This window comes from Nicotiana attenuata, chromosome 6, assembly GCF_001879085.1.
Source record: "Nicotiana attenuata strain UT chromosome 6, NIATTr2, whole genome shotgun sequence".
In the NCBI taxonomy this organism is placed as follows: domain Eukaryota; kingdom Viridiplantae; phylum Streptophyta; class Magnoliopsida; order Solanales; family Solanaceae; genus Nicotiana; species Nicotiana attenuata.
Genome location: NC_031994.1, coordinates 46,458,802 through 46,472,089, shown reverse-complemented (window position 1 = coordinate 46,472,089; position 13,288 = coordinate 46,458,802). Strand labels below are relative to the sequence as shown.

At 38.0% G+C, this 13,288-nt stretch overlaps 1 protein-coding gene across 2 annotated transcripts; it reads left to right on the top strand.

The window, feature by feature from the left end:
* LOC109226937 (bifunctional protein FolD 1, mitochondrial) lies at window positions 2,407-12,326 on the top strand. Of its 2 annotated transcripts, none has more exons than XM_019391880.1 (5): window positions 2,407-2,696; window positions 3,700-4,016; window positions 4,365-4,601; window positions 5,334-5,501; window positions 11,635-12,326. In XM_019391880.1, the coding sequence occupies exons 1-5, from the start codon at window positions 2,516-2,518 to the stop codon at window positions 11,803-11,805; spliced, it is 1,074 nt and encodes a 357-aa protein (XP_019247425.1). In that variant the 5' UTR covers window positions 2,407-2,515; the 3' UTR covers window positions 11,806-12,326. The 2 variants fall into 2 exon arrangements, with proteins under 2 accessions (XP_019247425.1, XP_019247424.1); XM_019391879.1 differs by having other exon boundaries at window positions 2,407-2,699.

Genomic DNA, 13,288 nt, shown 5'->3' with positions numbered 1-13,288 from the left:
GGGGGGGGGGGGGGGGGGGGATGAGACCGTTTGCCATTCACCATTGTTGTCTTTAGAGTGTTTTGGCAATTTGTCTTTCTCATTGGTCACGTGTGTTCTGTGATTAATTTTGTGGGGGCATTTGACAGTTGAATGGCCAAGGCAGCCGCATAATTTGCATAGAATATTGTCCCCTTCATACAATATAATTTGCTTGTGTGATCCTATGAGGATATGGGATTTGACTTTTTCCTCCAGGGGTAATTGTACACATAGCCTTGCATAACGTCCTCTCATAGTAGAGGATGTACATGCATCGATTTTTAGCAGTTTTCCAATAACATTTCCAATCTTTGTAAGTATAATACCATCGTAAAATTCCGTTGGGAGTTGTGGTAACCTCACCCAAATATTTGTGTAACTTTGGGTTGCTTGTGTAGCTACAAAGTTGGGGGTCCATTTTTGGACTGAGAGGAAGAAGTCGTTAATGAACCATGGTCTGTTTTGGAGTGCCTTTTTAGCATTTTCTTCCTTATTGAATTTAAACGTATAGTAGTCCTCTCCAAGGTCTATCAGGGAGATGTTTCTCCATAGGGCTTGAACCTTTGATTTTAGGTAATGATGGAGAATTCTTTTCCCTATCAATTTGATTATAACTGAAAATTTCCATGGTTCATATATTCGTTTGATATCTTGTTCCGTCAAGATTATTTGTTGAACTTGCTTTCCTTCTCCCTCGTGAGTATACTGGTTATGTGGAGTGTGTTGCACTTCCATGGATGAGGGTGAGCTATTGGGGTCGTCCAAATCTACTAGATTGCTTGTAATTTTTCCAAGCAACTTGTCCTTATAGGAATTATTCTGCTCAAGAGGGCTTTGAACTGAGATTGTTGGAACATCAAGTGACTTTGGAGGGATTGATGTTGTTGTGTGGCTGCTGGTCGTTTGGCTTTGCATTTTCTGTGGATAGATTTTTGGCAGGAAAGACGAAAAAGAAGGAGGAGCTTCTCTCTCTAGATTTTTGGCTTTGTTTATGATCTTGTATTCAAAGACCTCTCACTACATATGACTTTAATTTAAAGATTAGTACTCTAATGAAAAATGGTGTTTGGAACTTTACCTTAATTCTTTTGATCTTCCTCAAAACCTAATTCATACTATCAAAAGTGTTCATCTTCCACTATATTTTATCACTGAATTGTAATGGCCTCTTCACTACTAAATCAACTCATTCAATGGATATGAAAACTTAATTAGGACCCCAAATCAAATTAAGTTTTTTCTTTTGTTGTGCTACCATAGCAGATTACCAACCAGATCTTATTTTAAGGGATATTTACACAAATAGCCATTCAAATTCATTCTTTACTTTTTCTAGCTAGTATATATAGATTTTATGCATATAATATATATATATATATATATATATATATATATATATATATATATATATATATATATATACGGCTATTTTAGTTTAAATGGTTGGTTGACCGGCTATTTGGATTAATTCTTCTTATTTTTTTAAACTCTATTATTGTCGTATTAACAAGCAATGACCTATTTGAACTGAAAATTTTAAGGGAAATCATTAAATTCAGGGATTTGGACCAAAATTGTCAACCTTTGTGCATAGATTAAGGGCTATTTGCATCTATACCCAGTTTTGGGCCACCTTTTAACTTATACCCGCTTTGCAAAAAAAATTGCAAGCGTACCCGCTTTTCGTGTAACTTCAAACATACGGCCTGAAGTAGCAAATGCAATCACTCAAACTTCAGTTTATAGTGCAATGACAAATTTCAGTTCAATAAAACTACAACGCGCTTTGGCTAAAGTTTCTGCTTTGTAATTGCTGAAGTTTGTTTTGTAATTGCTGAAGCATTCTAGGAGCTGAAGTTTATTTTGTAATTGTTGAACTTCAGCATTCTAGGAGCTGAAATTTGTTTTGTATTTGCTGAACTTCAGCATTCTAGGAGCTAAAATTTTTGTTTATATTTGCTGAACTTCAGCATTTAGGAGCTCTTACAAAATTAAAATGTAGCAACTGGAACTAATTTCAGCTGTTTCTTTGATATTGCTATGTCCAGAAGTGGGCAAGATAAGAATATGCATGTTTATATTATATCAACAGATATCTAGTCCTTAAAGCAATATTATATTTCAAATTGTACTGTACTGTTCTTACAAGTTTGCAAGAAATGAACAACAACTTTTTATGAGTCTTAAAAGAACGATCATTGTTACCCGAAGAAGAAAGAAGAAGAAGAAGAAGAAGGAGAAGAAGAAAACCGAGGAGGACAAGGAAAAGGAGGAGGAGAAAGAGGACTTAAGTTGTTTAGAATATGGGTACAAATTAAAACTTTTTTAAAAAGTATAGGATGGGTTAAATGGTGTTATTTTTACATTTTTGTTCGGAGGTATACATTAAGAACCAAAATTGTCCAACTTTTATACGTTAAGGACCATTTTGATAGCCCATAGGGAATTTTCTCTCCTTCAGTCTCTCCTCTCTTCAGCAGTGAAAAAGAAGAAAATGATAGGTGTGAGAACGATAAGAAGAATGGTTTCATTATTATCAAGACCTCTTAGTACGTCTCAGATTCGGCATGGTTCCAGAATTCCTAAGTCGTCTCCACCTCTTGTTTCACTTGACCTCCCCGATGAATGGTCTTCCAATTTTGCCCATTCTGATTCTCCTCCTCCTTCCCCAAAATGTAGTAAGCTGCTCACTTTTTCCCTATTTTTTATCCTAGATTCTTTTTCCTTCCGTATTTTGGTTGTTTTTCCCCTTTTTTGAGCACTGACGGTCATGTAGAGAATTGAGCATTGCAAATTAATTTTTCAATAGAGGTATCCCCTTTGTGAGCCCTAGCAGCTTGTTTGGATGATTGTTATCCTTGTTTTATGAAATGTATTGTTTTTGTGTTGTAATGCATTGTACTGTGAATATAACGTGTGGATACATTGTATGGTTTGCTCTGGTTTAATATCATTTATCGTTTGGTGTAGAATAATTGATAAGTTTATTAAAATGCCTTGGATGTTATATTTATTAGCAATTACTATTCATAAAATAATTTAAGACAACTATGAAAGGAATAATGCACGTGCAAAAGAGTAAGAAGAGAAAAGGGAAAAAATTGTCAGATGAAGACTCCAACCTTACGTTTGCAAATGAAACATAAAGAAAGATAAGAAAATATTGGGGGATACAAGATGATTTTTTTTTGGCTCTACTGTGGCATTCCATGCTAGTAGGTATTTGGGTGCTCTCATTGGGTGAATCAGACTCCAAAAGCAGGGGTTTAGAGGTTTTTGGCTTCTAGTTGCTACTGTTGAGACTGAAGTTAACAGAGAAACCAAATTTTAAAGAAGCATTCGGGTAAAAGAACTCTACTATATTCTTAGGAGCAATCCTTTAGCACCCTTCACATCATAATGTCAAACTAACGTTCAAACATGATGCTTCCAATCTCATCTTTAGCAGCATTAGAAAGTAAAATAATTGTCATATTTTGGGGAGTGAAATTTGTTCAAGCTACACAACCATGGCTGTTCCTATAACTTCAATACTGTAGAATCTTGCTTTCTAATGAATAATGATCCTTACACTGCCCTTATCTATGTTTTGCATTTATTGCTTTTCAAGTTTCCTGCGAAGGAACCAAAAAAGAATGAAAGAAATGTTCTGCTTCTAGTTTAATTTACTTTCAACAGCTGACAATGCGACTGCTAGAATAATTGATGGGAACTCTGAGGCCGAGCAAATTAGATCAAGCATAGCCGTCGAAGTTAGCAGAATGAAGGAGTCAATAGGAAAGGTTCCTGGTTTGGCCGTAGTATTGGTGGGGAAAAGGCAAGACTCTCTTGCCTATGTCCGTAAAAAAATAATGGCTTGCCATGAGGTTGGCTTCAGATTTTCACTTGCTGAGCTCCCCGAGAGCTGTACAGAAGAGGAGGTCTGTGATGCATTATCAAATTATAACAAGGATGCATCAATTCATGGTATTCTTGTGCAGCTTCCTTTGCCACAGGTAAATCTTCAACTAAGTAGTATCAACTTATCCATTTTATTTGAAAGACACTGCATGAAAGCGTGGAACTATCAGTTTCCAAAAATGTAGTTGATTCTTAAACTTGAGCATGTGTTCATTTATCGTCATTTTCTCCCCAACAGATGTTAACACAGTTGAATAACAATGGTTGAAATTCAGAATTTTAGATATGAAATCTAGGGGAGATACCAGTTGCATCTCTGTAATTACTGTCTATTTATGGTTTCGTCATTATCGCCTAGTCCCCCCCCCCCCCCCCCCCCCCCTAAAAAAAAAAAAAAAAGTATGTGAAATATTTGCTGGTGCTAACAAAAGTGATTGGAACAGCATTTTGATGAGGGAAAGATTCTGAATGTACTAAGCTTAGAAAAAGACGTGGATGGATTTCATCCACTAAACATTGGGAACTTAGCCATTCAGGGTAGAGAGCCATTGTTCATCCCGTGCACTCCAAAAGGCTGCATCGAGTTACTGCTCAGGTCTGATGTCGAAATAGTTGGCAAGAGAGCTGTAGTGATTGGAAGGAGCAACATCGTTGGACTACCTACATTTTTGTTGTTGCAGGTGATACATCTGTCACACATAGCTGTCAATTTGTTGCACTCTTATAAATCCAGCTCTTTACATTCTATGCCACATTAAGGGGTCATCTATATGTCAATAGCACAATGTATTAGACATGATGAATGTTAGGCATTCATTGTGGCATTGTTAAATTGGAGTACTATTAATACTGTGTATGTGGCCTTGCAATAACTAGCATAAATTTTCTTGTTTAAGGCTAATTTAAGTTTGTTTCAACTTTTGACTAAAATTATATGTAGAAGATTGAGAGTTATCCCTCTGTCCTATTTTTATGGTGTTTGATTTAGCATGGAATTTAAGAGGAAAGACTTTTGAAATTTGTGGTCTAAAACAAGCCATAGATATTTTATTTCCCTTATCATATCTGCTTTTCCTTGTGGGTTAACTATAATTTCATTATTTTACAATTTCAATTTAATCAGTTTCTATAAGAAGCACTAGATTGCTTGTGACAAAATATTGTTAAATGACAATGAAGAAACAAGTTACTATACTTGTATAGCAAACATGGGGATTGATTTATTAACTGCATATCTGGTCTTTGGTAACGAGACATTATACTGCGTGTCCGATCTTTGATAAAAATGAACCAATTGGTTGATTGTATTGATAATTCTAAGATTATAATTTTGTCCATATCAATAATCTCTCTGTATTACAGTCTATGCATTTTCTTCTCACCATATCAAACGATGTGAACATTGTTTTCAGAGGCACCATGCAACAGTAAGTATTGTGCATGCATATTCAGAGAACCCAGAAATGATTACTCGTGAAGCTGATATACTTGTTGCAGCAGCTGGAGTGCCTAATTTAGTCCGCGGTAGCTGGTTAAAGCCTGGAGCAGTTGTTCTTGACGTTGGAATAAACCCAATTGAGGTAATTTCTAAAGACCCTTCTTAGTATTGCATTATCTTGTCCATGTAAACGCATGGCAGTTGAAGTAAGATTGGTCGGTGATCACGCCCAACTATGCCTCCTAAGAGGTCTAGCAGTCGTTGCAAATATAATCCAGTTTACAAGTCCGGCGTTAAATCTCACAGGGAATTAACCTACTAATCACAACCAATAGTTTCGCAAGAATTCAAGTAATCAACCTTCAGAAATATTAAATAATGGTTTAAGTGTTTATTAACTAAGGGCAAAGTAATTAAAATGCAGTAATTTATAACTAAAAGAACAAATGCCGTAGACAAGATTTGGAAAACTCTAGGGTTATGATTTCTTCTATTGTCGGAATCTCCTTAGCTACGTTTCTTATAAATTTGCCTAAGTACTCTCTACCGATCGTGAGTACTTTGGGTGTCGTAGCTCTTTCTCGAGTAACTACCACAATTTACTAGACGTATTCTCTCGAACTACGCTAGCAGGCATTAATTCACCGCTCACCGCGATCGCGTTTCGTTATCTCTAATGCCGCCTTTCAACCCTCCGTATTGATTTCTCAAATACATTAGGAGTGATGTTGTTCAACAACTACTTAAATGCGTACACTCTCTCGAGCAGTACACACTAAATAGTCACAGTTAATTGAGAGCTTTTCAATCAACAACAACAAAAATATAGTTGAACAAGTAGAGAAAGATCAACGGCAAATTTATATTAAACGTAGTGAAAAATCATCCTTCAATAGGTTTCATCCTTCAATATGGCAGGTGCATTGCATAGGTCAAACGACATTCTCCGAAAGGCATAAATGCCATACAGATAGGTGAACGATGTTTTCTCTCAATCCTCTGGGCAATAGAGATCTGGTTATACCCCGAGTATCAATCGAGGAAGCAAAAGTGGCACCTCCCCGCTAATCTATCTAACATCTGATCAATGAATAGCAGCGGAAAATGGTCTTTTCAGGTTGCCTTGTTCAATCTTTTGTAATCCATACAGATTTGCCATCCTGTGACTGTTCTTGTTGAGATCAACTTGTTGTTCTCCTTTTGCTCTACAGTCACTCCACCCTTCTTTGGCACACACTGAACCAGGCTAACCTAATTGCAATCTTGCACTCCTTCAGAACCTGCAAAAGCTGTTCTACCTGCACATCTAACAAACCAGATGAGATAATAACAGGTAATATCGAGCTAGGTTCTAAGAAAGCATACCTGAGGTGAGACGGTAACAATATTAGCTCCAACTGTGGTGGCTCTTCAATTGATGGCTTAGCTAGATGGGTCTTTCTTTCTTCTAAGTGTGAAGGCTCGAATTCGAGTTCTATTTTCCAGTACCCTTGGCCTTTAAGAGCCAAAACCCACTCCGCCATGTCCTCACAATCTACCTCTTCTAGGTTCATGAGGTAGGCTGCTAGAGGTTCTTTTGCATTAAGCGTCTCATCTTCCTCCTCCATGATCACATCCACTGCTTCAATCAGAGAGCAATTGGCAAACTTACCGGGTCGCCGAATAGACTTTTGCACATTGAATGTTATTTCTTCATTATTCAGTCTCATCTTTAGTTCCCCAGTTTCACAATCAATCAGAGCTCTCTTTATGGCCAAGAAAGGCCTTCCAAAATTATGGGAATCTCCTCGTCAACCTGACAGTCCAGAATGACAAAATCTGTCGGAAACACAAACTTTCCAACTTGCACAAGTATATCATCAAGTATACCTGATGGCCTCTTCACCGTTCGGTCGGCTAGCTGTAGTAACATGGATGTGGGCCTTGCTCTTCTAATGACTAACCTTTTATAGATAGACAAGGGCATCAAGTTTATGCTCGCCCCCTAATCACACAATGCTTTAATAAAAGCATAGCTGCCTATGGTGAATGGAATTGTGAAACTCCCTGGGTCGGATAGCTTCTCAGCTATGTGTCTTGTCACGACAACCTACAGGTCTGAGTTAGTGTAACAATTGCGTAAGTTTTGAAAGTCGAACTTGCAAGACATCAAGTCCTTTATCATTTTTGCATAACAGGGCATCTCCCTCAAGGCATCAATCAGTGGGATGTTCACCTGAATCTGCTTCAACATCTCCATGAATTTCTTATATTGCTCCTCCTTCTGATATTTAGCCAACCTATACGGGAAGGGTGTTGGAGGTCGCTTCTTTCCTGTGACTTGAGTTAGATCCTGCTCATGCACTTTTTCTAATGCCTTCTCTTGCACTTTCTCATTCTCCTTTGCAACCTTTTTTCCCTTGTTTAGTTCCTCTTGGGTTGGCTGCACTCTTACTTCTGTTAGCTCAGTCGACTCATCTACCTTAATTGGTACTAACACAAGTATTTCAGTTGGTCGGCTCTCGCGAGCAATTTCTTACTCTAAATCAAGATCTCTACCATTTCTCAGACTCACAACCATTAGCTGCTTCGGGCCCTGCTCTTTCGAGTTAACATGTGTGTCTGCAGGTAACGTCCTTTGAGGACGATTATTAAGGGCCATTGATATTTGCCCTAGTTGAATCTCAATGCCTTTGATAGCTGAGTCGTGTGATACTACCTTTTCGTGCATCTAGTGTGCCTTTTCTTGCATCTGGTGGACCTTTTCTTCCATTTTCCTGCTGGACCCAATGAGTTGTTGCACCGTTCCTTTAATTTCGAACAACCTGTCATCTTGTCTCACTATCTGTTGCTGTTGAGGTTGTTGATAGCTCTTTATTCTGCTGATTGTACCCTTGTTGCCTTTGATAAGGCATAGCCTGACCCTGTGGTCGTACAACTCCGGGATTATTATTATTATTATTATTGTACTGATGTTGTGCTGGCCTATATTATTGATTCTGCTGTCCCCAATTCTGACCACCTTGTCTCTGGCCTCCATAGTTGTCTACATAGTTCATATTCTCTTGATAGTTCTGATTGTCACTCTCACCACTCCACGAGCACACATATGGCTGATTAATGCATGTTGTGCATAATCCTCCATTTGTCGTGTCAACTATGTGCACCTGCTTTTGGCTCGACTCATCAATCTTTTTGGTGAGGATACTCAATTCCGTTATCATAGTAGCCATATTCTCAGTCATGGAGTTGTTTGGGTCTAGAGCTACTGAGTGAACTACATGAGTGTTGTAGAGTCTCTTGTCATCCATCCTGAGTTTTGAGCCATTTTATCAAGTAAGACCTTACATTCTCTGAATGATTTGCTAAAAATATGCTCCACCTGCTGAAGCATCAACATTGGCCTTCAAGTTGTCTGCCAATCCCATGTAGAACCTTTGCCCCAACATCTAATCAGGAATGCCATGGTGTGGACACTTGACCAACATCCTTTTGAACCCCTCCCACCTTTCTTGCAATGTTTCATATGGTTTCTGCCTGAAGCTTAATATCTCATCCACTTGTTTGGCAGTCTTATTGGGTGGGTAGAATTTGTTTAAAAGCAGCTTGACTAATTCCTCCTAAGTAGTGATGGAGTTTATGGGGAGCGAATTGAGCCAAGTCTGAGCGTCTCCCGTCACTGAGAATGGAAACAACAACAGTCTTATTGCTTCCGGTGTCACATTCTGTTGCCTTTGCATGACGCAAATCGACATGAAATTTTTCAGATGCTGCTGTGGATCTTCAATGTTAGACCCCGCGAACAGTCCCTTGTTCTGCAACAAATGTAGCATGTTGTTTGTGATTTAAAATGATTCCGCTTGTATCTGAGGGACTGCAATTGCGGTTACCAGGTTTTCAGCGGGGGTTGTGCCCAATCATACAAGGCTGCTTCTGCCACGAGAGGTGCCACACCCTGATTGTTTGGGTCATTCACATTGTTTCTGTTGTTTTGTTTTTTTATGAAGTCACCCATGTCTAGTTCGATTCGTTCTGTTGAGTTCTGTTGTCGTTTGTCTTTCTTGTTTGCTCGATTTAGTGCCTTGAAAGCTTTCTCAGGGTCCGTTTGTCTTTCTTGTTTGCTCGATTTAGTGCCTTGAAAACTTTCTCAGGGTCCGGTAATGCTTCGTACAATTCACCAGTTCTTGAGGAGTTTCTGGGCATGCACCTGTAACACACAATACTACAAATGTTAAAGTTTCAATATAATGAATTTCTAGTCGAGAAAGCTGACTAAACTAAGAATTCTAACAATTCTTTTAGCCGTAATTAATCACCGTTAAGTCCCCGACAACGGCGCCAAAATTTGATCACGCCCAACTATGCCTCCTAAGAGGTCTAGAGGTCGTTGCAAATATTATCCGGTTTACACGTTCGGAGTCGAATCCCACGGGGAATTAACCTATTAATGACAACCACTAGTTTCGCAAGAATTCAAATAATCAACTTTCAGAAATAATAAAAAATGGTTTGAGTGTTTATTAACGAAGGGCAAAGTTTTTAAATGCAGTAATTCATAACGAACAAAACAAATGCTGTAGACAAGATTTGGAAAAGTCTAGGGTTATGATTTTCCCCTATTGACGAAATCTCTTCCGCTACATTTCCTATAAACTCGCCTAGGTACTCTCTACCGATTGGAGTACTTTGGGTGTCGTAGCTCTCCTCAAGCAACTACCATAATTTACTAGACGTATTCTCTCGAACTATGCTAGCTGACACTAATTCACCGCTCACTACGATCGCACCAAGGTTTTATTATCTCTAATCCCGCCTTTAAATTCTCCGTATTGATTTCTCAAATACGTTAGGAGTGATGTTGTTCAACAACTACCTAAATACGTACTCTCTCTCGAGCAGTACACACTAAATAGGCACAGTTAATTGAGAGCTCTTCAATCAATCAACAACAAAAATATATTTGAACAATTAGAGAAAGATCAACGGCAAATTTATAGTAAACGTAGTGGAAAATCATCATTCAATAGGTTCCATCAAACCCTAGATGAGAGAGTTTAGCCACTCATAAATGTATAAACAATCATCATGATGTTCAAAGACATTAAACTACAAAGTAAAGAGATAAACAGAGGGAAAACTCGTTTGATTCTTGCTCCACAGTGCTCTGTAGTCTTTTTCTTCTCCAAAATAATGTCCAACCCTTTCTCAACTCGTGTAGGGAGTATTTATATGTTAGGGCCGAAGTCCTTGAGTCCAAATGCGGGTTGGAGCCTTTTAATCCGTGACTTTTGATCACCGGGCTATAGACCTCGCGAGGTCATGCTTATAGCGCGGTCAGCCTGGCTACGCCTGGCCTGCAGCACGGTCAAGCTGGCTATGCTTGGCTTATGACACGGTAAAGCGGGCTACGGTTGGCCTCAGTGATTAAAAAAGCGCTCGCTTCCTCGCTTTAAGCGAGAAGCGAGGCGGAGCGTGCAGGTCGTCGCTTCAGGTAAGAAAAGCGATCGCTTCTCGGTAAAAAGCGAGAAGCGGTGAAGCGAGAAGAAGCGTCCGCTTCTTTGTTTAAAATACCCGAGCCCTATTTTATTAAAAAACGCGGTTTCACAACACTGTCTGGACTTCTTCAACAGCAGCAGCGAGAGTACGATTTCTTCTTCTCTTCATCATCTACTTCTGATTTCTGAAATAATCTCAAAGCATCAACTAGGGTTCTTCTTCTTCTTCTTATTCTTTTTCTTTTTCTTTCTAAACGTCCAAAAAGCGTTGAAATGCTGGCGATTTTTTTTTTACCTTCAGTTCTTTATCAGAAAATTTCTGCCAAGTTTTTCCAGTTTCTGCCCAATTACATGTGTTGTCTATGCAATATTTATTTAAATTTTTTTTTTAAATTCTGCTTCACTTCAAAAAAGCGAGCGCTTCGCTTCTCGCTTCTCGTGAAATGGGGGTTGTTGCTTTTCTCACTTCACGCTCTTCACAACACTGGTTGGCCTGTAGCCAGGGCTTGGGTACTTGGTGTTTTTGTGCTCTTTTCTTGCATTTTTGTCCTCTTTTCGTGCAATTTTCATTCGGCTCTTTTTTGCGATGCTCCTACATAAAACAACATAATTTAGCTCAAATGTCGCTCAATTAATCACTAAACCAACAAAATATAGGGCGGGTAATGTACTAAAAATATAGCATTTTGGCCAAACATCAGTCGGATTAGTCATAACTTTTCTATCGAAAATAGAAAATTGACTTAACTAATTGATGTACATTTGAAACAATAAGGTCATTTGTATGTTTAACTGGTGCAGGACCCTGAGAGTGAAAATGGTTATCGTTTGATTGGAGATGTTTGCTTCGAAGAAGCAGTCAAGATAGCTTCTAAAATTACCCCTGTGCCCGGAGGAGTAGGTCCTATGACAGTTGCAATGCTTCTTCAGAATACCCTTGAAGCTGCCAAGCGTGCTCTTCATTTTACTTGATTTAAGGTGGACGAATTCCTAAAAATCCTCACTTATTCCTCTCCATTAGAAATGTGGAGACGAAATGAATGATAACTAGCCTGAGTTTTACTCAACCTCTCCATTGTTGGACCTATGTCTGGTGGACGAGTTGCTGCCATTAATCAATCCTGACATATATTTGGAAGTTCTCAGTTCCCACATCAAGGAAGCAGCAGTACCGAATGAAAGTAGCAGCTTCAGTATTTGGGATGCCGCGCCAGAGATAATGACACTGGAGGCCTAGCGAATAGCGCTAACAAATTGACGTGTGGTTTCCATAATGCAGAAAGTTCTCTTGTATAACTAGCTATATTTGTGTCAACTGATTTGCTTCTTCAAGGTTCCTTTTTCTCTCCTTAAGGTTGACCTTTTAAAAGTACACAAGCATATATTTTTAGTAAAGAACTTTTGAAAATGTAATAGGAAATTTAGAAATGATGCAACATGCATACTGTGAGGTGGATTTGATGGGAAACAAAGGCTTTCTGCAATGTTCCCTTATTTGCTAGAAATTGATACTTTTTCCTTCAAATTTTTTAAAGGTTGCGCTATTTGTTACTTAAATAAATGTTGTACTCTTTAGTCTTTATCATTCATTATTACCTAGATAACTAATTTTCGGTAAAATCAACAATGAACAGCAAATAATATAGGTAATAAACTAGCAACGAAGGTGTATAAATGAATTTATCAAATGTATGAATAAATTCTTTGCACCAGTTGGAAAATGTACCATTTTTTTTTTTGGATTTCAACTACACAAATCACAATTCATTTTGTTAAACTCTGTTTAAATGATACTTGCAAACATGTCATTTTGAATGCCCCTATTTGAATTTATCTCAAACGACACTTAAACACATGTCATTTAGACTATTAAAATTTTGATATTTCAACATATGAAATCTCATCTTATGTTCAAGGATATCTCAGTCCAAACAATAAGGCAGCGTTTTAAGGAGCAACATCTTCACAAAATGAAGTTGCTTTCTAATACTTGGTCTTTTTTCAAAATCATGTTATTTTGTTTTGTAAAAAGTTGAAATTTTGTTTGAAATTAACGATGTGTTAGAGAAGATATTCCTCCCCTCCAATAAAAATAAAGCTCTCGTTGAACTTACAAAAGACTCACAAATCTTTCACAAAACAACTTTAAAACAACATTTCAACTCTCATAATTATTTTTTTCCCGAAGAATCTTTGAAAGAACTTTCCACAGTTTTGTCCAATTGGCTTCTAAAATTAGGATGGAAGGAGCGAAAATGGTAAGAAGTAAGAACTTAAAACAAGAAAACCTAATATTAGAAACGGGAAAATGGTTAAATATATCCCTGTACTATCAAAAATAGTTTAAATTATCTTTCCTTATAGGTAGAATACATAGCTTACCCATCGACCTTGCATCCGAATCCCTATTACACACCTCTCTACCACGGGCAACCTTTTACACACCTAACCTTTG

Bases quoted from the DNA above. Each gene is read 5' to 3' on its own strand.
- LOC109226937 (XM_019391879.1), top strand. From the start codon at position 2,516: ATGATAGGTGTGAGAACGATAAGAAGAATGGTTTCATTATTATCAAGA. The intron at 4,017-4,364 runs GTAAATCTTCAA...TGATTGGAACAG, and splicing joins TGCAGCTTCCTTTGCCACAG to CATTTTGATGAGGGAAAGAT. The intron at 5,502-11,634 runs GTAATTTCTAAA...TAACTGGTGCAG, and splicing joins TTGGAATAAACCCAATTGAG to GACCCTGAGAGTGAAAATGG.